A 25856-nucleotide genomic window follows, 5' to 3' on the forward strand; every position below is an offset into this window, starting at 1 on the left:
CATTATAAATTGGGGACTCAAGATATTAGAGGCCATTTTCAAATTTTTTGAATACCAAACGAACTCTTATCAACGGAGAAACTAATCAGCAGACAAATACAAATAACCGTGACTTGCAGCCGATATGTGACAACAGGGCTCATGTTTTATATTAGCCATGTAAAAATAGCAAAGTGTAATGTTAATATGTGCTTAATTTTACTGCACACTTCATTTCAGGACTTCTACTTGTGGAGGGGTACTTTTACAGTGTTGTGCTAGTACTTTTTATTCAAGTGAAGTCACTGAACTTTTCTTCTACCACCAATAAATTGAGACCTGAAATCATGAGATGAACCTGAGCGGCTGCTGTAGAGGGGAACTGTCAGTGACTGCTCACTAAAGGCCAAACATAGACTGCGTTCTACCCAGACGTAAGTTAATTTTTCATTTTTGAATTCATTTGTAACTTTTTACATTTTCACAAAGGATTATATGTCTTGGGTGCTGAAAAAGCTATGGAGTCACGAGGCTGCCATACACCACTTGCTTTTGGACTACACAATGCACTGAGGGTCACTGTTAACTCAAACGTCAGACTTCGTAAGACTTCGCTGTCAGTTAGTTACCGCTACATGAATAAAACAAGACGCAAAAAAACTGACTGAGTCAGTTAAACGATGACACAAAGATTTGATGTGCATTATTTTGCACCGTAAATGCACTCACAGTCTGAATCTGAGTGCGCTGGGCTGTCTCAGCGCACTTGAAATGGCAATCTCCCCCGTTTAAAATTGACATAAATAGACGCAATAATGTGCAGAAGAATGGGATGAAGTGATCTGCTTCAGGTTACCTTAAATGGAAGGGACCTTTCACTGCAAGGGCTGATGGGCAGAGACTGGAGACTGCTGGCAGGACTTGTCTCTGTGCTCTGTAAAACACAAAACCGCAAACTTAAGAATGTCATCAAGAAGATGTTTGGGACATGCATTATGCTGATGAGAACTGAGTGACATGCACAGCAAGACTCTTACAGGATGAGTCTCAATCAGTGTTTGGGTTTGTGGAAAAAATGGAGGCCTTTGCTAGATGTCTTAGCATTCTCTTCCAACTCTGCTTCTCCACCGCAGACTTCCACACCTTCCTAGTGTTTTTTGAAGATTATATGACACGCAACGCTAAATGTATTCTATTGATTTGGGTTGGAATCAACTTTGTTTTCACAAAATGCAGAGATGAGTGAGATGGCTCCAGTTTATTTAACTAGGTTCTTACATAATCTCTGTGTTTTTTTTCGAACATCAGTTAAGATCGGACACATTTTGGCGAAGATCTGTGATGCAGGTAACAACAGAAGGCAGGGCCAGCAAGAGGGGTTCCAAAACACACGCGCACTCACACACACACACACACACACACAGGAGGCTCCATGCAGACACGCATCCATGTGACGATGGATGCACATGCTGTCCCATGCATACATGGACACAGAGAAACTTCCACAAAGAGCAGGTGCTGGTCTAAATGTCACATGGGAGTGATTATAACGGGACAGATGGGAAAGCAAGAGAGGATAAAAATCAGACGTTGAGACTGAGGACTGTTGATATTGATGTGGAGCTGCATACTAATGACATGACAGCGCTACATGACAAAGGCAAATGAGGAAATGGGGAAAGGTGAAGCGGAGTGTGAGGTTCATTACGCTCTCAACACAGCTGGATTTCCAATAAGCGCTACTTCTTGCCACGAGTAGAACTTTGACAGATTAATGTGCCGCTTTTCAGAAGACAAGACCGTACCAACGGCTGTAAAAATGTGCTTTTTAGGACGGGGTTCTGATAATATTGCATTTTTGAGCTACTTGATCTAAGTTCTGAGAAACATCGGAGCCCAAATCTTTGCACAGCATAAACTTGATGGTTTATTGGTTTGGCTGACCTTTTAAAGACACACACCTCCCTATCAGAATTATAGGTGTGCTATGGCGCCAGGCCCTCAATGTGTCATCAGTGATCAATGCCTTTCCCTATGTAGAGAGACAGGCGTGCACTCACTGACACCCCTGTGCACACACAGTCTCACACACACACAGCATCACTCCTTCGTTCTCTCTCTAAAACACAAACACATTCTCTTTAAGGTCACCCCTGTCCCACAGGCCTTAACACACAACTGTCCCCACAATTAGATGTGGCTCGGTAAAAAGCCTCTCAGATTTAAGAATTGGCTTCTGGGGAGCCATGAATTTAATGACGTGCACTACACTGAAACTGAATGCATACAGATGATGAATGGCCTTAGAAGGGAATGCAGGTTTTGCAGTTGATGCACACCTTTAATTCACATTCACACATGACTTCAATCAAGAAATGAAAACCTTTAAATAAAGAAAAGGGAGATTCATTCGTACTCCCTCTCATTGACATTTGGCTTTCCGGAGAAAGTCAGCCCCATTCTAAAAAACTCTGTCACGTAATTTAATTCTTGGGCAAACTCAGTGAAAAGACTTTCAACTGGAAATGTTCTACTTTTCACTGAGCTCATCTCTTTCATAACTTCATTTACGCTACGACACAGAGTTTAGCAGGTGGCGAGTCCACCAAAATGTTTAGAAAATGTTAACGGCAGCCCAGTTGCTCCCGTATGACCACGTTTTATCTTTTTTTTTCTAAAGCCGATTATTGAACAGCAGCTGCCTCAGGGTTTGGAGTCGATTGGACCTGGGCCTAGTGGATATAGCACTGTGTCCACAAAGGCTGTAGGAGTATGCACTGTAATAAATGAGCCATCTCAGTTTAGCTGGAATCCATGCCGGACATTGACTAATGGGGATCGTTGTGTTATACAGCATTATAGACAGTGGCAGTTTAGAAAAGTTCCTCCATGCAGCCGACAGGATAAAGTGCTGAAAGGAAAATCATTTAAGAACAGAGCGTGGGTGGCTGAAGTGCTACTTTGACACATGCGATACGCAGCAAACATCAGATATTTATAATAATCCGTATTATTTGGCTCGTGGTCATATGTGTCTGTGTAATGAAGAACATTCCTCTGTGATTTTGATCAGCAAAATGTCTATATTTGTCTAGGACTAGGCTGTCTCTGTGTTCGCCCTGTTAAGGATGATGACCTCCCCAGGGTGCGCCCTGCCTCTCACCCTGTGAGAGCTAAGAAAGGCTCACACAATAAGGACAGCAGAGAGGGCAAAGTATATTTTCTTTGTCGTATTGCTGTGTATCCCCCATTACTCTTGCACTAAATCATCGCTTTAATGTCGCTCTACAAATAATTGTTTAATTGTTCTTGTGTCTCTTTCACGGGGCTCCTGGCAGAGAAACAGAGATGAACAGCAAAGGGACCAGGAGAAAGCTGTAGTCATGCCTCTGCCAACCGCAATCCGCTGCTAGCTTTGATCTGTTGCAGAGTTTAGAGATACTAAAGTGCGTTTTTTTTTCTGAAAGATCTCGTCACTCTTACAAAGGTCTTCTCTGTATATTTCTATTTAGGAGTTTGGGTTTTTATAACACCCACGCAGAGTATTTGGTATGTATCAGTCATCCATGTAGATCACTTTAAAACATCAATACGCACTTCTAAATAAATGCTCCTATGAAGGATGTCCTCACAAATCTTTTCCAATCCATCGTTGAAGCCTCTGTCGCCCGCAAAACTAGCTGCAACTGTCCTTCTGCCATGGTTTTCGACAACAATGTAAAACTAAGTTCACTGTATTCACGGCATCATCCTGCTCTTCAAAAGAAATATCAGTAGGTGGAATCATTTAAATGCTTTAATATTTTAAAACAAGAACCTTATTGCATTCATTTCAAATTCTGGCTCTGAGCAGTTCAGCTGAAGAGACAGCATGACTGCTCTGTTAATATGGCTCCCTGGTTAAACCTTGTGAAGCTATTGCATTATCTCAGTGCCTTTCTAGGTGACCATTACAACTAATGACGTCTATAATAGTGTGAACGTCATTTTTCCAGGGTTCCAAACATTTCCATTAAAGATGGACCCATAGCCTGGGGGGAAACTTTCCCCTCTAAACAGGCTGAGGCATTTAAAGATCAGAGTTACACGCGGGAGAGTTCAACTGTTCACTGTGAATGTGTTTGTGTTGACACTACGAAGGCAGACATTCCAATAAGTTTTCCCATGTCCTCCCTTAAAATGTAGAACATGAGTAAATCAACCACACAAAGCAAATTAAAGAGATCCTTTAAAGTTGGGAAAGAAACCACTTTGACGAGATTTCATAAAGCTGGTTGTTGAGAAAAGCACCAGGCATGTTGGCTCCACATCAGCTTGCATTTATCATGTGCTAACTGCTTGCCCTTTCTGGTTTAAAACAATGTGATGCAATTACAAATTTATAGGAGAAGTTTCTTTTTCAGTCACGCGCTGGAGTGCCTGAAATAAAGCAGTCTTTTTTAATTCCTTCATCACTACAAAAGTCCTTGTCAAAAAAAGAGCCTGTCTGCTCACGCTGTGTGAATATGTATGACCCACCTCCTGCAGCGTCCGTCTCAGTCTGAGAAGCAAGGTCTTAACAGCAGTACAGTCCTGCTGCATTAGTCTGAGTGGAAGAGTCTCCAACCCCGGGGGTAAAGGCTCATCTTCTCTACCTAAACCCGGCCCTGTGCTCCACTCAGCGGGCAGCAGGCTGGTCGGGCGGCTGGGTTCCCTGGAGGAGAAATTGAGAAATTTAACGTTAGTATGAACCAGCGTGAAAACATGATCATTGACCTTTCCTCACCTCTCCCCGCTGCTTTCATATTTGCCTTTGGTGGGTACTGAAGGTGTTTATGATAGATTACACAGCAATGTGGAAACAACAGCTGTTTCTAGGTATCCCAGGAATTTGTGGGATTTCATGTGTGACTGACAGAAATGCTTAAACGTGATCGGAAACAAAAAAGTTTGGCAGTTCGTAGGCCAACACTGTGTGCCAACTTGGTGCAATAGCAAGAACACACGCAGATGTGTGTGTTCTTGAAGCCGGAACACACGCATCTTATAGCAACAGTTTTCCTGCTGGAATCAAATGCTTTAAGACAAACGACAGGACGGAGATCAACGCAATCATTGTTTTAATCAGCTGTCCCATTTCAAAGCACAGCCCATGAAACAATCAACAGGCCTCCGGAGATGATTGTCTTTGGTCTCCCGTGCATGGCCTCTGTTATTTGTCTCACCTTCAGCACCTACAACACAGTTGTTGCAAAGTACCTCAACGATCTTTCTCTGTTTTTGACTTCCAGCCAACACCGAAGCTAAGTCCCAGAATGGGTCAGAACTGTCATTATTTTCTGTTTGGGGTCCGCCTTAATTGTTCTTTCAGTTTGTGGGACTACGAGCCGGTTTTAAAGGCTCAAGGGGCACAGCTATATTCTCATATAATAGTCGATGAGTGCTCTGCTTTGCACTTCCACTTACGCTTGATGCTTTATGCTTTCCACCTTGGAAAACAATGGAAACAGTTTACTTGGGTTGGTAGCTGTACACCTGTGTGGATGGTGTAGTAAACGAGGACTAAAGAATAGAAAAGATTCATGCTAAATTAGTTTTACATATATTCACATTTTTTAATGGTAATGCAACTTAACATCGGATCGCGGGTACTTGCAGCAGTTCAACACAGACATGCACTGCATACATTCATGGCTGTATTTAATGCCATTTTAAAAGTGACTCGGCATCATCAGCTAAGAATGAAAATGTAGAAAAAATCTCAAGAAGACCCTTTTCTGAGTACAATGTGAGATTAGAAATCCAAAAGTGTTAATGGGCAAAGAAAAAAAGAAGTTCAGCATCCGATCGGTATTTCATGAAATGTTGCAATAACTTTGCTTTTTGCACATTTAAACATCTAATGAGTCTTTTAACCGCTGACACGACTAAAACACTATCTTAGCCGGCCATCTACTCCCCATATTGGCAGTTTTAAATTCTTCAAATGTCTAAAAAAAAAAAAAAACATACACCAATAGCATGTTGAATCTTCAGTCTCCATTTTGGTGTGCTCTGAAGGAGCAGCACTATAAACAGTAAGCAACTCTTCAGAAGCACATCCTTTCAGATATCAAGAAAGTGGAAAGCAATTCAAATCGAATCAACAGATTAATTGAATACATTTCATGGACTTAACTCTGGCATTAACATTTACCTGCCTGGTTGTGATATTTTGAGAGAAGAGCATAAAGAGGGAGTATGCGTCTTAACTTCTTTATGACATTTTCAAAAGGTGAGCTGAGAAATACCACTCCTTCCGTCTGCAAAGCACACAGACAACCTCCGAGTTCACAGTCTGCATAACAAGAGGAAAGAGAGAGGGCGAGGTGGCAATAAAGACAGGCAGAGGTAGTAACAGGCAAGAGCATCTCTTTATCATCAAGAGAACATGTACGCTTTGACTGATGGCCATTTAGGAGGAAATGAGAGGCCTTTTGTCCCGTTCTCTCAGAAAAAAATACAACAATGGAGAGGAGTGTTAAGTCTGACAGTAAGTTATCCTGGAAAACCATTTGGGAGCAAAACAAGACTAGATCACAAAAATATCAATCACCATTTAAAAGGACATCTACTGAAAAGGTCGGGCTGAATTGCTCCTACGTACTTTCTTCTTCTAGTTTACCATCGCACTCCTCTTTCGTCTTTTCACTGTCATACGTGCACCTTTTCCCGTGACCCTGAACTGGATTGAGTAAATGGATGGATGGACCCGCACCTTTTCCCCCAGCTTCCAGTCAAACCCTCCCATTCACCCTCTCTATTCGTGAATCTTAACACCTTTAACACTCTCTCCGTGCTGCCCTTCCTTGATCCAGCTCCGCATTACCTTCTGTTCTGAGCCTTTGTCTTCCATCGCGGCAATTCTTTCTTTACACCCTCGCTTTTTTCCCCTTTGATTTTGACAACCGCCACGCTAAACAGAAGCAGTATCAAAGCCGAAGGTGTCCCCCTGGGGATTCTGCTGAGTACCTCCGACAAATGTCGAGGAAACAGGCAGTCTTCTGAGGACAGGTGAGTGCTGTCTGTCAAGGAGCTGCGAGGGTTTCTATCCTGTTTGGCATCTTTAGATATAGTGAACTTTCTCAATTTTTTTTTTCTCCCTTGATATTCAGGTGGGATGAGTCGAGAGTGAAAAAATAAATAAATGATCAATCTTATATTCTCTCTGAGCACGGTGTCACACAACACAGCGCAGTGTTTTTTGGTTTAGTTTTTCTGCATACGTGTGTCTCTTTGTATTAAACTCTTGCCCTTTGTCTGGCTTTTACACCGGGGTTTAAGGGTTTGAATTCTTCTTTCAACCCCATCGAATCCACAGAGCAACAGGGAAATGAGTGGGAGAGGAGTTCAAACAAATCGTTTCTCATCGAAAAAAAACAAAAAAAACATTGGTGTGCAGCATTTACTCTCTCAGGAGACTAAGAGATGAGTGTTGCTGTTAAAATTGAGCAACCGAGGGTCGTAAATTGTTTTACTGTGGACAGTATTCGTTAAAAAACTAATTTCTTTGTCATGCTGTCTGTGGAAATGAAATGAAATGATGTTTTCACATTGCCTCCATGCCAACGAAGTAGCTTCTACAAACTCAGCAACTAATTAGTAATCTCCCTGTATTGTAGCAAAGTAAAATCCTTGAATTTGACAACAATGCAGTCAGGTTCGCATCTGGTGTCATTCTGTATCCATCTGGTTTTTACTTAGACAATATTCAAACATAATTATAACAGCAATCTGAATGGGGAAAAAAAAACGCATATTAAAGCTTCTGCTCTAATATGCAGATAGTTTAGTGATTAAAATTTGAAAAACATTAAACTCTGCAGAGAAACTTTGCAAATTGATGTCCACTTAGGTCCATAAATGGCTCATTGGGATTGACAGTTTGTATATTTTGTAGTATTTTACCAAAGCATATGGAAGTTACTCGCTGCTGGTATTTTCACACTCACGTTGGCAAAGGAGTTTTATTTTTAAGGAGCTCAAATGGAATTTAATATCAAACAAATACTCTGTAGAGAATCAGTGGCAGACAATGACTCCCTAAAGTCTGGAATCCGTGGACATCACAAAGAAATCGTTTTTTCTTTCTTTGGGGTTCTGTTTCAGGCCTTTACTGTGGCTGATTTTTTTGTTTGTTCATGGGGGCTTTCTGCTCCTTTTAGTTTTGCTTTCAACAAGTGAAGTGCAGCTCGAATGGGTTGAGTTCAGATCACTGGCTCGCCCGTTGCAGAATGTTCTACTCTTACCTTCAAAAACTCCCGGTTTTCTTTCTCAATATGTTTTGGGTCACGTCACTGTCCATCTCCACTGTGAAGCCCTGTCCAATCAAATGTGTTGCATCATCAATAAACACTGCTGTAACAGTGCCAGTGGAAGCCATGCATGCCTGTACCATCACACTGCCACTACATCTATAAAAACTAATGTTCCACGCCCTCTACATCATCTTTTCCTCCCGAACTTCACATGTTCGTCTCGGTTTCATGTGTGTGTGTGTGTGTGTGTGTGTGTGTGTGTGTGTGTGTGTGTGTGTGTATGCATGCATCAGCAGGTCAGAGAATATCTATTTAGACTGCAGCTACAGGGGGGTCCAGTTGTTTTCCAGTTAAGCACGAGTCTCATCCGCAGGTAATTACCCAACACATACTATCTCACTCACACACACCCACACACACACCCACCCACACAAAGGGAAGTGCACCGCGCAGTGGAAGACAAGTCTGTTCAGTGATGATAGATGTTATACAGGCAGGGAGGCCGTTCCTCTACTCAGGGTCATCTGTCTTTTCACTGTCATGAGCTGGTAGCCAGACACTCTCACTCCATTTCTCTTTTCTTCAACTCTCTCTCTTTTTCCCTCACACTCACACACACCCCCCACACACACACACACACTGAACCTATGAGCAGGTTATGCACATTATGTGATTGCAGAAAATAGCACCGTGTGACCGTAGTCAATTAAGGGATTATAAAGGTGGCCAAAGTCCTAATTTGAATTGATGGAGATGTACGACTACCCCAGCTGGTGGCCAAAACTGGTACTGCATGAGTAAGCCAAGGCGCAGATAGATGAACACGCAGGTTGAAGTGCAGTCAAGTATGTTCACAGAGATTTTCTCTCAGACTAATTACAAAAGGAAAGAAATGTAAACAAGAGACGAGTATAAAAAAATGCCCCAATTCTTTCCATTGTACACACCATCCTTTGCTCTCTCCGTTCTTTCTCACTCATATCCTCCATTCTCTTCTCTTTCACTCGCTTCTATGCCATATATTTTCTCCCCTCCTCTTTTCACGTCTCCTCCTTCCTTAATATATAGGTTTTTCACCCCGTCGTTTTCTAACTTTACATTTTCCACCTGTCTAACTCACCCCTCTCCTCTCGGAAGCCATTTCTCAACAGCGGCATCAGAAGTGATCCATTTCACCAACCTGAAAAAGCCAATTATCTGTCTTTTTATGACTTTCATTATTTTCACCAGTGTTTATTACCAGGCCGTTGGCTCCCAGCACTGACACATGCCTTCGCATACGCAGGCATGCACGTGCACGCACGGGCAATAAACAACACACGCAGAGCCCGCAACTTAGACACACACATACATGCATACTTTGATGCCTTGGTTTGCATAATGTTCAGTTAGTGTGTGAAGTGACGATTAATGGCTGCTTGTCAAATAAATAATGTGGGATTCGAGTACATTATCTTTAGCAGCAGTAGGAAGCGGTGGGCTGCACCCTTGTCAATCATCGGGTAAAAAAAAAAGAAAAGTGCATTGTCTTAGGAATGATAATAGTAAGGGACACTTAAACACTGAAATGCCTTGAGAAAGGCAGTCAGTCTCCTCTGCCGACTCTTTCCTCATTAAATTTTCACTGACAACAAGGTACATATTAATGGAGACAATTGAATTTGAGTCTATGGCTGTGTACATGTGTGAAATGCAGACATCAGCGTGTAATGCGACTGCTTGTATGCCCATGCAAGTGGAGTTCAAACAGTATAGCACAGCTAAGGGAGAATGATCACCCTCATTTCTCACTCCTGCTTTCCACCTGACAGACACAGCGCAGTCATCTGCATTCAGCACCTGAGGCTATGGATGCTTAATGCTGCCATTAAACTCATCTCCGACATAAAGTGCATCTGTGACTAAAGAGTGAGCACAAGCCAAGCTGCAGGCGGGGAATTTGATGGCGAACTGAAATCTCCACACACAGAAAAGACGAACATCTAAAACTAATGTGATATGGCAGGGTTAACTTTCTGATTAACCCCTGTGTCCTTACTGCTCTCCAATGCTCTCTGCACTTTTCAAGTTTTTTTGCAAGAAAATCTGCGATCCGTTTGCATCTGGATTCAGTTTCTTCTTCTTCTAATCTCTCTGACATAGCATCTGTTACCTTCAGGGACTGTCAACTTATCCTCTGTAACGGAATCTGTGACGTTAACCCACAGAACAAGTCTGAGAACCACCACATTAGCCTATTGTGGGAAGAAACTACAGAGAGTTAACAGAGCACACTTGTGCTAATTAATATCGCAATTTCTTGTTGCTTGGAGAGATCCAACAGTGGTCCCATGTGTCACATTACACTTTCCAATTTCAGAGAACAATGCCAAGCCGCACTGTCTAAAATTTCCTTCCATATTTTTAACCTGTAGGAAAGCCTTGAAGCATTATTTCAACAAACTAGAGCGTTCTCACTTTTAAGCCTTAAAGCCTGCTGTGAGTTTGTCCACGACCAACACTCACTGCCGCAGGGAACATGACACAAGTTGCTTTTTTCAGTTTATAATGTCATGCAAGAACTTTAGGATTTTCTTTATAGTTACTTAATGACAGGGGCATGTTTTAAGGCCGCACTGTCAGTTTTCAATTTTAAATGAGAATATGGAATAAAAAGCTGGAATGCCACAGGTGACAAGTGACACAAAAAAGCAACTGCAGATTGACTGAGGACTCATTTTTCTTTTAAATTAAAGTCAGTATATCCCGGTTAAAACTGCAATTTCTGCAGCCAAAGGCAATAATCATTTTGAGGACGCATTAATGTTTATCTTGTGCATTAGTCGAGGATATTTCATTTCTTTGCTTTCATTCCAAAGCCCTGATGGTAAAGGACACAAAAATTCAACTATCATAAAATGATGTTGTGATAACTGTGACCCTCATTTTGTTTCAGCTGACCCGGTAACACCTAAAACATTAAGTTGGACTTGCATGAAACGCTACATACCATAACCTTGAAAATGCACGTGTATGATAATGTGTTCTTATTCTAAGCTGAAAGTGTATCACAGCCAGCAGTACTTCGCTGTCACTGTGTGACACAGATCTCACATTGTGAAATGTTGGTTTTCTAAAGTAAACTGAGAGTAAAAAAACACAGAGGACGGCAATGTACATTTCAGTTTTCAGTAAGAAGATAAAAAGGACGTGTGTTGTCTCTGTGCTTTTCATCTCAATTCCTGTTGTTACTGCCAGGCTGCCGTATTTCCTATCAGAGAGCCAAACACATTTCGAGATGAGAAATAATTCAGTTTAGTTCTTTTTTTTTGTCCTGGCATAATTTCCACCACCATTACAAAATAATAGCTATAATGATCAAAGGTTTCCGTGCTGAGTCAAAGCAAAGTAACGTTTTTAAATTATCTCTTTCGTGGCACCTCTGCATTCAGGTCAGATCCCTGCAAAATGTCTGAAGAAAAGTTACTTTCTCCCATAACACGTCAATAAGTGACGATTCTCTTCTTGTTTTTGAGTTGGTCAACACAAACATCATACTTTGCTCCCAGGAATGCAGGAAAAACTAATTGTGCATAACTGAGACATAATATCAAAACATATCTTATATTTTTATGTGCTTGAAAGCATTTATTTGGATGTTTGTCCAACTCAAAAACTTCAACTCTACACATCACGACTGATATGTTTGGGGGCACTCATGTGCCACTGAGCAAGCGTTTCAGATCTGTCAGTAGACAGTAAACTACCCGGTCTTTATTTCCACCCAACTTCGGCTTCAAGTCATGATGCGTTCACTGTATGCCGGGGGTAGGAAACTCCAAATTCTATGTATATCTCTTGAGAAATACATTTTGAAATCTCAAGAGACCCTTACTGGTTAGATAACTGTTATTTACATTAGAAATAAAGACATTTTGCTCCAAACCCAGCTTGCTATTTTCCCTCGTTCCTGTTAATACATTGTAGGAGAACATCTCTAAAATTGTCAACAACATGTATTTTCTAACAACCAAGCCTTTGGCAAAAAGGTGCCTTTATAATCCGAAGGGGCTTTTTCTTACAGATCCTGTTTTTCAGAAATGTCGAAGCGAGCTGCTACAAAGCCCAAACCTGAACAAGCCGTATTACATCGGCAACTAATTCGAAAGGGAAGTGCTTACCATTCACTAAGTGTGTTTTTGTTGTTTGAGGAAGCAGCACACAGGATGGGAAGCATATAATGTTTCACTGCAGAAGGCAACATTTAAGCATTTTTGCTGTAATCTCAACACGCTCAATCAAAGCAGACATAGTCTGATGTAATCCACCACAAAGAGAGACAAGATTCCAAATTCTAGGGATGGACGATTATTTTCATTTACTTTTTGAAACCTAACTGAACCATAAGAAATCGAACAGATTATGCAGCTATCGTATTGCTATGGAGACAATACTTTTAACCAGCAGCTGGTAGTAATTACTGCTACCACAAAGTGGCAGTAATGTATGGAGGCGCTTTGTCAACTGCCATTAAAACAACAGAAGAGTGCTTCGCCACTGCTAGGTCATGATACAAAGTATCAGCCACCTTAAGCTTAGATACTAATACTGCTCCATAATATATCAAATATTCATTTGCGACTGAATGCAGCATCAATAGGCATGTACTGCGACCCACCATTACTATAACAAACTTGTAAACGTTGGTGAAGCATCCCCTATGTAACAGTTCTTCACGTTCGCCTCCAAAAGCTTTAGCAAAACACAGACCGACACTAAAGCCAAGGGTTAATCAAGCCGACATGCAATTACAGAATCAGCCCGTGACTGCACACAAGCCAGGATTTTTGACTCACCTGCAACCTGCCCAGCTTTCCGCTACGTCACTTCAGGGTTTCTATCTGCAGCGTAGTGCCTTCTGTCTCAAAAGAGGCGAATAGGAGGGATGGAGGGGCTCCACTGGTTCTCTAACACTAGCTGCTGTAAAATGCAAGGCTGAAAGGAAGCCGTTACACCGTGTCACAGACCATTAATTAAGACCTCTGAATATCATGTCTGCTTGTGAAAGAATTTCACAATATGTCTCCTTTAAATGAACAAAAAAAAGGTACAAAGGTACCACATATTATCCTTCAACTCTGCAGGATATTAAAAAGAACACATAATGCTTATTTCAAGCTGGGTATTTTCATTGTATGATATTTATCTCATGCTGCCTGTTATGTGGCCTCTCAGCTCAGCTGCTGTCTGTAATATATAGCTACAGGCTTTTTAAAATCCATAAAAGCCCATTTTCTTCTGACTGTCAGGCTTTGTGGAAGCCTGCTGAGGGGCAGCGCCCAGTGCTTGTGAGCAGAGCCGCATCTTTCTGCCAGTGTAGAGCTTCCAAAAGCCATAAACCTACTAACTAACACAATTTCTCATCTTTGACTGAAAAAGACCACTTCTCAATTTGCTCTTCTCGAAAGATAAGGGTGGAAAATGCACTCTTACCTACTGAGAGAGGCCAAACTAGCTCCCTGTACTTTCAGTCATGGCTATGCAGAAGTATTTGAAATATGTATTATATATCTTAAGTGCACTGTTACGTTTAAAGAAATCGGTGACAACCTTTTGCCAACTCATTTCAAAAGTGGAAAAAGACATATGAAACTGTTAGTGCTAGGAGCCCTTTGCAGATTGAGTTTTTGGTTCAAAGGCATAATTTCTATATAGAAATATATATATATATGGTTGGGGACCTTTGTAGATTTCTTCACGTATATCTCTTGATAAATAAATTTTTTTGATCTCAAGAGACCCTTACTGGTTAGATAAATGTTATTTACATAAGAAATAAAGATATTTTGCTTGCTATTTTCCCTCGTTCCTGTTAAAACATAGTAGGAAAACATCTCTAAAATTGTCAACAACATGTATTTTCTAACAACCAAGCCTTTGGCAAAAAGGTGTCTTCAAAATCATAAGGGGCTTTTTCTTACAGATCCTGTTTTTCAGTAATGTCGAAGCGAGCTGCTACAAAGCCCAAACCTGAACAAGCCGCAATTCATCAGCAACTAATTCGAAAGGGAAGTACTTACCATTCACTAAGTGTGTTTTTGTTATTTGAGGAAGCAGCAAACAGGATGGGAAGCATACAATGTTTCACTGCAGAAGGCAACATTTAAGCATTTTTGCTGTAATCTCAACACGCTCAATCAAAGCATGTTGCAGACATAGTCTGATGTAATCCACCACAAAGAGAGACAAGATCAAGAGAAACTTAAGTTCAAGAAAGCAAACATTAAAGCAAAATGTCTTATGATCTGTTACTAACAGTGACTTCCACTTCTAGAAGCGATCATCGTGTGAAAAATTAAGCAATGCAAAGCAAAGGAATCTCTTATTTGTTGCCAATCTAATTTTCTCTCTGAGTTACAAATCGGAACCTCGAGTTCCTGCTCAGAGCAAAGCACAAAATAAAAAAAAGAAGCTAAGATGAATTTATTTCCCTGTGTTGAACATTTAATGCACCCACTAGGGTAAAGTGAATAAGCTGAACAACAATTCAGAAAAGAGATATTCGTGACAGCAGATGCACACACTGCAGAAACTTGAACATGTTTATGATATTTGTCTTCAAATTGAAAATGTCAGCGCAGACGGTGTAGGCATAGCTTTTGCTCTGAGGCATCCTAGAAAGAATGTGTCAAGCACACGGATTGTTTTATATATAATGTGAAAGTGTCCACAAACTACTGATTAATACAAAAAAAAGACCAAGTCGTGTGGGCTCTTGTTGAATAAATGAATTTTCTGCATCATTATAAGCTCACCAACTGAGCAAAGAGAGAAGGAAATTACTCTGTGTTCTTTCCAAATCCTACAGTACATCGTATGTGTTTGTGTCTGAAAATCTCGCTGCGATGCATTTCATCTGTCCCCAGCTCCACCTCAAAGCTCAGCTGGATTCATGACGCTCGTCTGTTTTTATAACTGTGCACGTGTTTGCATGTGTATAAATGTGGGCGTTGGACTTACTATGAAGGAAGACGTGTGCGTTACTTGAGTTGAGTAAATCGAATCAGGTAGGATTAAACAACATCACAGCGGATACTTTATGGATCATTAACATTAAACTAATTTGTTCTTATGTTTATGAGTGTATGGTAGGCAATTCCATAATATTTTCTTTTGCAAGTATCAGCGGGCAACCGCAGGACCAACTGGGAGTATGTCACTATGAACCGTATCAGCCCACCGCTCAGCGGTGTCTTAATATCCAGCTGACCGTGGTATCAAAGCTATGATATCTATTCTTTCAGTCTTCTTGTTGTCGCCATCGATGCTGCACTTAATGTCCCTGCTAATTCAGTTTCTATCGCGCCTCTTCTTTTTCCTTCTTAAAGACACAACACAAGCAGACGCTGGGAAAAAAATAAGACACTGAACCTCACCCACAGAAAAGACCCTGACATTTTCTTAATCAGCCTAAGTATGATACAGCCGCACATTCATCCCCAAGGAGGAAGCGCAGATATGGGAAATGAGACGCTCCTGGTGGCCCATTGCATGCTGACAGGCAGCAACACCTCTGAGTGTTCGCATGTCCTCTGCTTGGACAATCTTTCTCCTGCATAGTAATCAAAAGCAGTAACGAGCGAAAACGAGGAGCAAAGAAGGAAAGGAAAGAAGAATGGCATGGGAGCACTCAACATGCAGACTGCCGTTACCATGGCAACAGGCAAGCCATATACCGACTGTCAAAATTTAATTTCCTCTGCGTCACTTTTATAGGGGAGACCAGGGAGGAGCCAGTGTCTTAACACAACACGCAACACAACACAGGCATTAAAGATACATCACACAGAGAGACACTGGCCTAATGTGCCCTGCACAAGGCACTGAGACACATTCATTATGAGAGGAAGCCACTGGCAGCGATGCACAACAGGCTGAAGAGAGCGACACGTACAAAGCACTTAAAAACTAAATACTCATCATTCATCCACCCTGTAACTGATGCCGTCTACATTCTGCAGATATGCGGCCGCGTTTATCTGTAATAATTTGATGGTTGTTGCATTATTTGTGCCGTTGTTAAACCTAAATCAGAGAAACAAACGAAACCACTGAAAAAGCTGATTGAAGGAGGGAAAAAAAAAGGAGATCCGACATAAATCTGACTTATTCTACTCATCCCGCTCGATGTGGCCTTTCACTACATGTAATGTAAAAATCAGAGCTTGTGAAAAGTTTGGTGGGGGGGGGGGGGGGGGGGGCTGCAGCAATCAGTTATCAATGATTTTATGATTATAAACTGTTGTTTTGTTCTATGTTGCTGATAACCGGTTCCTGCTTTTCAGCAGCTGTACAGCATGTACAAGCTAATGGGGGACACTGTGCCTACATGTCTGCATGGATTTTTTTATTCATTTCAAAGTTATTTAGCACACTATATCGTTTCCAGTTTCTCTTTCCAAGCCAGCCTCTCCAGAAAACTTCCCTTGCTGTTTTGACTTTTCTTCTTCATGCCTATCTATTTAAAGAGACTAGAAAATGGATATTCAGCACTTGGGAGTTTACTGCGATGGCTTTTGTCACAGTTACAGATAAGTCCTAAAGAAAGAAAAGTATACACTTGTCATCAAAATCATCCAACCATCACACATTAAAGAGAAAGCATGCATGAAAGACTGTGTGTGCGCATCCAGCAGATGTTTCGTGCAACCTGTCAGGTAGTCCTCTGCAGCTGATACTCTCTCTGGACAGGCTCACTGACTGACAGGTGTGTACGTGCATGTACTTGTATTACTCTTGTTGTGGGGACATTATTCTCTTTACACGGCCACATTGTGGAGAGTAGCTTCCCTTTTGGGAACATAAAGTCCCCCCCCCCACGAGGTCCCATGAGATAAATCATTCATTGTTAATATCACATTTTGGTTTTAGGTTGGGTCAGGTAAGTTATTGTTAGTAATACGGTTAAGTCTCGTATAAGTCGTGTAACGTCCTCTGAACTGTTAGAAAAACTGCTGCATAAATGCATGTGTGTGTGTGTTTATGTTTTCTTGTGTGTGAACAGAGGGGAGCTCGCTTTGCCTCCAGCAAATCAATGTCCCCTCGAGGGAATGTGGAACCTGAGACAAACAGCAAAGGAGACTTGGAGAAAAAGGAAGACTGTAAGAGAGATAGAGGAAGCCTTGGGCAAACACATTCTGCTTTTTCCCCTTCCAATCTCGGCTTCTTCACTCACAGACTTTACACATTTTCCAGTGCAATCTGTGTGGAAATGTTTTGTTAGAGGAAATCGGATAAGATGCTGAACTAAACCGTGGGAAATAAATTAACACCTGCCAGCAGCTACATCTTAGTCTGGGTAAGAAAGTTACATAGTACCTGGCTCCACTGTCCAATCTGCTCCACCATTCCCAAAGCCAAAACAAATTGAGGCATAAGCATGTTAGCATGGTGACATTAGCAATAGTTTTCTCAATTTCATAACGGATTTCAAACTGAGAAGAAAGATGAGTCTGAAAGTCAGTCTTTTGCTCACTGGAGTGATCTGTAGCTGTATGATCAACCCAGTCATTTATATGTTGGATGAAACTTCTGTGTCGCTCAGCATTTAAGCTACAAAAAATGCTGGGGTGTGGTTGCATAATGCAACCAGTTCAGTAACACTCGCATCACCCTCCCCTTCCAAGTATCCCTGAGAACCTACAAAAGTTGTAAAAGAAACACAGATATGTAAAAGTCCCTCAATAGCTTAAGTGTTCGACTCCCTCTGGAGATGTATGGCCTTGTTCTTAGAAGAAAACTATTCTGATTTTCATGCGATTAGATACTAATTAAGACATCAATCATGAATATTACATTCCATTTCTGACAAGACTTCCCCTACATTCTACACATTGGACTTTTATTAAAATCTGGAGAACATGATTAGGATAGTCATCACGAGCAGCACAGTGGTGTGGTGGTTAGCACTGTCGCCTCACAGTAAGAGGGTTCTCTGGTACTGGAAACCCTGGATTCCTCCCACAGTCCAAAAATGTTTGGAGCATGCATGGTTGTTCGTCTATGTGTTGGACCTGTGACTGATGACCCGCCTAATGGCAGCTGGGATAGGCTCTAGCAGCCCAGAATTGGATTAAGAAGGTAAAGATGGATGTTTGGATGGATAGAAGTCACCACTCAGATACGCTGCAGTTTCATTTTAAAGCTAATGAGGCCTCTTAGCGGCACCAGCGGCATGATTCTGGGAATGACTCGCATCACAAACCTGACCAAAAAAGGTAATTTCGTTGTCAATGGGTATAACGTACTCAGCTGTGGAAAGCAGCTTGAGTCAGTAAAGCTCAAACAACATTTGAGTGTTGCTTGAGCAGAAAAAAAAATGGAATTCGTGGCAGAGATAACAAAGAGTCACAGAAGCAATCAAACCTAGCTGTATAATAGCAATCGCTAAATTTAGCATTGGGCTGAAAAAGGCACTAACATTTGCTAAGAACTAACATGATGCAAGTCATGTTGCTATGACTGTCAATCTAAGCAAGAGCAGATGTATTCTTTTTTTGTGCAATGAAAAAGAGATTTAGCACATGTTAGTTAAACAAAAAACAATGTAGCTCCTCCTACACATCAGTATGTCAACACAGTGATGTTAAAGTTCAGCTTCAAGCACAGCTCTGCTCATTCATATATTTCCTTTCTCTCATAAAGGTGTATTCTCATTCTCTTTGATTGGACTTTAGGGGGATGAAACCGTTTCTAAACCAATTATGACATTTCCAGACTGGATCGCAATGTGTCATTCAAGACAAACCCAGTCGAACTGAAGATAATCGGTTTCAGCGGAATGACATTTTAGCCACCATCTTCAATGACGGAAGAAATAATGCAAATATTTGAAAGCGTGCTTGTGGGCAGAACTGCTCCTCCCCAGCTTTAAAAGACGCGTGAGACTTCAGTAACCGATGAAGCGCCAGACAAAATAAAAGAATAAATAAACTTAGATGGGTTGAAAAGGTTGCATGAATCACTGACGCCGTCTAGATGCAGAAAATATCTCTATTCACTGAAACCTTCCCAGAAAAAAAGTAAGTCCAGGCCAGCTAAATGTCTTAATGTTAAGTAGAAATCTCTCAACCTCTACTTCTAGACCACTCACAGAAGTTGACTTACGGTTCCCACAAACAAAGAGGATCACAGACACAGTTTACTCACAGGCAAGCATGTTGAACAGATAGATTTCCTCTATGAGTGCCAGTAGCAGGAATAAAATAAATTCAACTAGGGAGCAGAGAGAGGAAAAATGAAAGGTGAAGTAATAATCATCTGCAGGCTTGTCAGGCAATCCACCAGGCAACAATACTGGTGATACATCCCTTTATTATACTCCAGCTCCATAAAACTAAATAAGCCCTATCCACAGAGCTGCTCCGTGCGTGCATGCACCTTTGTGGAGATGAGAGGGTGCGTGTGTGCTCGATTGTGTGTGTCCAGCAAGATGTTGCAAATAAGTGGCCAAATCACATCACGTATGGAACGGTCCCTGGAAGTGGGACTCATAAGTGCAAACAGAAAGTCTGTGTGTTCTCGTTCAGCCGCCGGCTACCGGGACACAGGAGAACAGAAAGGCTACCAGCATATTTATTCAAAAAGACTTCATTTATTTATCTATTTAGCTTTCCTCTTTCTGTCTCATCTCAAAGGGAGGGAAAGGCATAAAACAGGTTGCATTTATGCAGAACATTCAATTTCAGCAGTTCCGGGAATAGACAATAACCTTCTGTTTTTCTCTTGTAAGTGTATGAAACACAGATCCTCGAGCCCTCCACGTGCTCCAGTGGTACAAGACAGGTCAAACAATACCAGACAAATGCCCATTAGTCTTTTTTCCACGCTACCGTGGTCCCACAGTCCCACAGTTTTAAGGGTGGCGACCACATCGAGTATGGAGAGAAAATTACATTCATAGGCTTATTTTCTCTATCAAAAAGGTAGACTTACCTTTAGGGCTTTTTGAAGATATTGTAAATTCAAGACACACAACCGCACGAAAACAAAAACTTGTTGTCATTTGCTTTTTGCTGGGACTAACACTCTAACACTAACACCCCCCCCCCCTTGGAGAATAAGACAACATACACTGTGTATTCTTTATTATAGCACACATTTACCTTTGATTGTTTTCTTTTCCCGCAGAGCGATCACCCGATGGGTCCATGGGGGAGGGGAGCAGGTTGAGACAGGAAGTCAGCGACTGGCTGGAGTCTTCTCTGGACACTGTGGACACATCCAAATACACCTATGATCACTGCATTAAGCTGTTACGTCTCGTCTAAACCGATTCTTCTGCCTCTCGAGGTAAAAAAACGGATCTTAGCTCATTTTAGCCAACAAAATTCACAACTTTCTCCCTTCATTCAAGGTAAACACAAGAAACTTGTGCTAAAGGAAAAAAAATAAATACATAAAAAATGGACCAGACTCCGTGAATAATTCCCTATACTCCCTATATAGACCAGTGAGCAGTGCTGACCAACATATCATTGGGGTCATCAGGTGGGAACCTCCTTTCATCAGTGTTTCGTCTAGTTGGGCCTACGACACCTCCAGGAGGCTAGACAATGACCACAGGCGTCCCAGAGTCACCCCCCTAATGCCAGCCAACACTGCTCCTCACACCACAACAACCATCTTTTTTTTCTTTTTTTTTTACAGCCACAAGCTACCCCAACCTCTCACCATCTGCACACCAGTCACAGCGGGGTGGGGATGCAAACCCTGGTTTGGGTAGGGGTAGAAATAGAAGAGGCAGGACAAGACAGACTAGCAGATTCAGCAGACAAACTCATCTAAACAATCCTATAATTTCAAAAAATGCCAGCAAAAACAAGACCATACACCACACTCAATGCCAACTCACCCAAAATGTCCGCCTAGTTTCAAAATGATCACATGGGCCACTCCCTCCACTAAAATATCTTGAACTTCTTCTTTGCTTTTTCCAAAAGTCTGTTTTCCCTAAGGGCTCCCCCTGCTGGGCCCCCAGCTGCTATTGCTTCTTATAATCCAAATCCACTAACTGGACTTTACTGCCTCATCTGACACTTCCTTCACTATTTTCCTCACACTCTGTCCACTTACACCCAGCACCCTCAACAATGAGACAACAGATTTTGCAACAAACCCTCTACATCCTACTTCCTAACTTTCCATCCTCGCTGCTCTGCTTCTGCACCCAACTCCACATATTGAAGCTTTTTCCTTTCATATGCTTCTGCTACTAATTCCTCCCAATTCCTCCCCAAGGAACAGTCAGCTCTATGAAATAGACTCTCATTCTACTCCTAGACCACAAGTCTATATCAGGCCTTAGATTTGTAGAGGCTATCTCCTGGGGAACAACAAGCTTATTTCTTAAATCTACTTGCATCTCCCAATCACAAGCATACCTATATACCTATACGTGTTGTAGTTTAAGAACAAGACATCCAGTATGTTAGAATGTGAAGTAAGAAAGGTGAAAAAACTTTAAAAAATTTGGTCTTTCCTCCTGTCCGTGTGCGGTTTCATTCCTGCAGCTGAACACTGCCGGCTGTAAATTGCTTTGAAACAGCTTTCTTTTTAATAAAGGCTTCAACAGGCCACATGAGAGAGATAAAAATGTGAAGTGCCAATGAGTGCGTGTAGGTGTGTGTGGTCGTGGGATAGGTGTATTTCTAGTCGTGCATGTCTGAGTGTGTGTATAAATATATCTTTATATGAACCTGTGCACATCACTGAAATTGCAGTGTGTATACTGCCGAAGGTTTGTGAGCGTGTGTGTTTTTAAATGACTCACTTTGATTATGTCGAAGAACCTTACTCTTTTATTGCAAGCGCAGTCTTAGTCCCTTGACTTTATGAGTACAATTCATCAAGCCTTTAATTTCATGCTACAGTCTGCAAACCATTAGGTCTAATGACTAAGCATTCACGCTGGTGTGCTAGTATGTATTAATGATGGTGCCTCCTTTAGCTCCGCATCAACCAGTGTCTGTAGAGATGCTATCGCTACTCGTGTGTGTGTGTGTGTGTGTGTACTTTGTGCGAGTGTGTGAACAGTCAGTTCAAACCCAAACCTCTCCGACAAAACTCTTTAAACCCCGTAAGCTCATGATATTTTTCTTATTAGAGCTGAAAAACCTTTTGTAGTCTTTACTCCACACTTTTGCTGAGCATTTTAAGGTAATTTGTCGGAAACTGAACTAGTTTGTCGGGCGGTTAAAAATAGCTTAGAGACAGAATAATCCAGTCTCCTGTTAAGATGCGCGCGCCTTTGTTGAATTTACCATCAGTCACCCGCTTTCTGAGTGACTCAAAACACAGAAATGAGGAGCGATCGTAGTTCAAGCTTAAATCTATTCCACTGAGTAAACACCACACACACACACACACACACACACACACTGCGGTTAAAACATGAAAGCAGCATTTGCAGGTTGAGATAATTAGAAACTTAATCAATACTGACAGTATTTACAATGGCTTGCTAAATGGCCCATTTACTATAATACTTTTTTTGTAAATAACCGTCAACAGTGGAAAAGTCAGTCATTTAACTTCAACACATCTACTCGACTGAAAGATACTGTAAGTAAATGTCTTAAAATGGCACGAATGTGCAACAAATACACTCGTGAAGTTACAGTCTGATGTGGGGAGCTTACAGGAGCTCTCTGGCCTCAGTTTAATGGAACATTAATGCGTTGTATGAACAGAGGCTGAAGTTACTGCTTGGCACGCCGTGCTGCACTGTGGTAGGGCGTGAGCAATAATTCTCCTCTGACAGTCACTTTTTAACCATGAGGCATGTCCGTGTGACTGAAATGCCAAAACAACAAAGGAGATAAATCACTGCAAATGAGGCAGTTGAATCGAGGCTATGGCACACGTCGAAAGACGCAGGGGGCAGTACAGGTTTCTTGTTTGTCATGGAATAGATGGGGCTTTGTGTGGAAACGGAGTGATGGGGGTTGAGGAGAATGACAGCAAACAGGAAGGGGAGGAACCGAGGCAAAGGTGGGGGAAAGAAATCTGTAACACATGAGACAATAAGAGCAGACGTTTACTCAAGTCGATTGATACAATTATTTCCTGGGCTGAAAGCTTAGTCATTAAAAGGTTAAAAGAGTAACGGCTATTGGCTAGCAGCCTTGAAATCTGCATTTGATCTGAATGCGACAACGTCACTGAGCCAACTGCAGCAACAAAAGTTACCGTGTCGATGTCGCTGATCATCTGAGAGGTCCAGGTCGAGCATGAGATCGTCCTCGTCCAATTCTGAGGAACCAAGGTTGTTCAGTACATCCTGGTGAAGGAAAGAAAAAGAAAAAAACACTTGAAACGCTACTCATCTGCAAAAATAACGACAACAGCACGATTAATGTAGGCCTTCTATATTTCAAGAAAGAAACGTTTATTCAACATGAGCTGGAAAGAGAGAGGAGAGTGAAAGTAAATCTGAGATAAAGTATCCGATAGGAAAGCATTATATTACATTATCAACTGATTTTCATCAAATCAATTCAGGTTCATAACATTTATTAAAAGAAGACAGACACAAGGTTACAAATATTAGCTATATTAGAGAGGGAAATCATTTATTAAGGTATGAGCTTTCTGTTCTTTCTTTTACTTCCCCTGCAATCAAGAAGATATTTGGTCTCTCTAAATCCCAACTCATGAAAACATATTGCTGCAGTATGGTTTGGGAAAGCCTTTAATGTGCCAAATGTGGCTGTACTTTTGCGTGACATCTGTCAACTTTCCCCGTGTCTGACAAGCAAACAACTAGCTGCTGATCGAACCAGAAAAGCTTTGCCAATTGGCAGCATTCAATGCGCGTGGCAAAGTGACGGAGCCCATTACTCAGTCATGCAATTTTCTCAACAGCATGATCAAGAATAAGCATTTGTCTCATGGCTTTTGCAAGCTTTGAAAAAACAATATCCAAAGGACTTTCAGCACCAACAACCTCCAAGTGGATATCATTTGCCATTTTGATGCTGATAACCCAACGCAAACAAAATTCTGACTCTCCCATAGGGGTGACTTCCAATAACTCACTCAGAAGTTATAACAAGTAAAAAATAAAACTGAACTAGCATGAAAATATCTAATAACATTCCTCTTCCCTGACTGGCCCCCTATTATGAACAGGATCCCTGCTGGCATAAGTTAAAAAACTCTTAAAACCTTTGTCTTAAATGAGCAATAACCACAGGACTGTTGTGAGTCATCATACATCACTCGATGCCAAAACACTGACGACCTTTCAGTTAATGCTCTCATGTTCTTGGTGTTACTTCGAGGTTATAATGATGCAGGCAGACGAGGGGCTCTTTTTTTGACTTAGATGTATTTCAAAGGTTAATAGTGCCATCTAATGGTCGTAGAAGGTCATGCAGAAAAGAAGTTTGAGGACTGAAAAGTTGCAAATAAATCGACTGAAATACACGTTTTCATATACTTAACACGCGTGTATTTAGGTGAAGTGAAGCTTTGCCAACCTCTAAAAACATATTCACAGCATCAGTAAATTCATCTGACCGGAAAAGAAAACAGAGGCACGAGGGGCAAAATGATGTCAAATCTGATTCATATTCAGGGCTCATAACATGTGGGTGGAACACAAACTTTAGGACAAACCATTAAAAATGTGTTCCGTCTATCTACTGTGACATATTGGTTTCACAGACTTCCTCAGTTTTTATTACTACCTCAAATAAACGTTCAGGGAATATTTAAAAAAATGTCAAAGATAGTAATAGCTCACCAGAGCTTGTCAGAACACCTCCCATTGGCTGTGAGATTCTGCCTGAGTGTCTGTGATGCACAAAAAGCAAGACTTGTGGCATATCTGTAGATGGATCAGAAAATCCAATAACCAACTCTGCTCAGCTCTCATCGCTGTTGTTTGGACATAAACACCCTCCCGGTCATTTTCTGTATCGATCTCCTCCCATCTGAGAGCAAGAGCCTCGATGCACTGTGACATTCCTGACTATTCGACCACACCTACGAATTTCCTACCAGCTAAATCCTCCTTTTCAGAGGCAAGACCCAAGCACAACTAATGTGACTGAGTGTGAACATATAACATTTACAATGCTGTTTTTTTCCCTACTGGATACTCAGTGCACTCAATATCAGAAAATAACAGAATGCTTTTTTTTTGTAACGCACCTCACAGGACTTAATTTCAGATATCGAAGCTAATAGCTAAAAGGGAATAGAAATGAAGACCCATACTGTTCAGACTTTATTGGAAGCTAAATTACCCATTTTGACATGACCCTCTAACCATAGAAATGTGTTAAAAGGATCTCACAGCCTCACAATGTCCTCTTTTTACCTTGCATATGTGATTTGAGTGAATTCTCGAGGTAATAGAGATCATATCAGATTCAGGCCTCATTAAAAACCCGCCTATATCTCTTAGCTGCCAAGCAAAATGACATTAAAAACAGCGATACAAGGGAGAGAAAGATTCTCTCCGTCCATTAAAAGCCACTGGTTTCTGTCCACACTGTTTGAATCACATGTTCGGTCAAAGGAAATGACGTGCTTTCAGTGCTTGAGGGTGGCAAA

General features: G+C 41.4%; 1 protein-coding gene across 3 annotated transcripts in view; it reads right to left on the reverse strand.

Moving 5' to 3' along the window:
• The window catches only part of ccser1 (coiled-coil serine-rich protein 1), a 112370-nt gene that overhangs the window by 73900 nt on the left and 12614 nt on the right, over positions 1–25856 (reverse strand). For all 3 annotated transcript variants that reach the window (XM_075467791.1, XM_075467792.1, XM_075467793.1), the window contains exons 5-8: positions 23484–23574; positions 20399–20504; positions 4498–4672; positions 836–913 (exon numbers count right to left, since the gene is read on the reverse strand). In XM_075467791.1, coding sequence (XP_075323906.1) covers positions 836–913; positions 4498–4672; positions 20399–20504; positions 23484–23574 — 450 coding nt within the window. The remainder of the gene's footprint in view (positions 1–835; positions 914–4497; positions 4673–20398; positions 20505–23483; positions 23575–25856) is intronic.

Source organism: Odontesthes bonariensis, chromosome 6, assembly GCF_027942865.1.
Source record: "Odontesthes bonariensis isolate fOdoBon6 chromosome 6, fOdoBon6.hap1, whole genome shotgun sequence".
NCBI classification, from domain to species: domain Eukaryota; kingdom Metazoa; phylum Chordata; class Actinopteri; order Atheriniformes; family Atherinopsidae; genus Odontesthes; species Odontesthes bonariensis.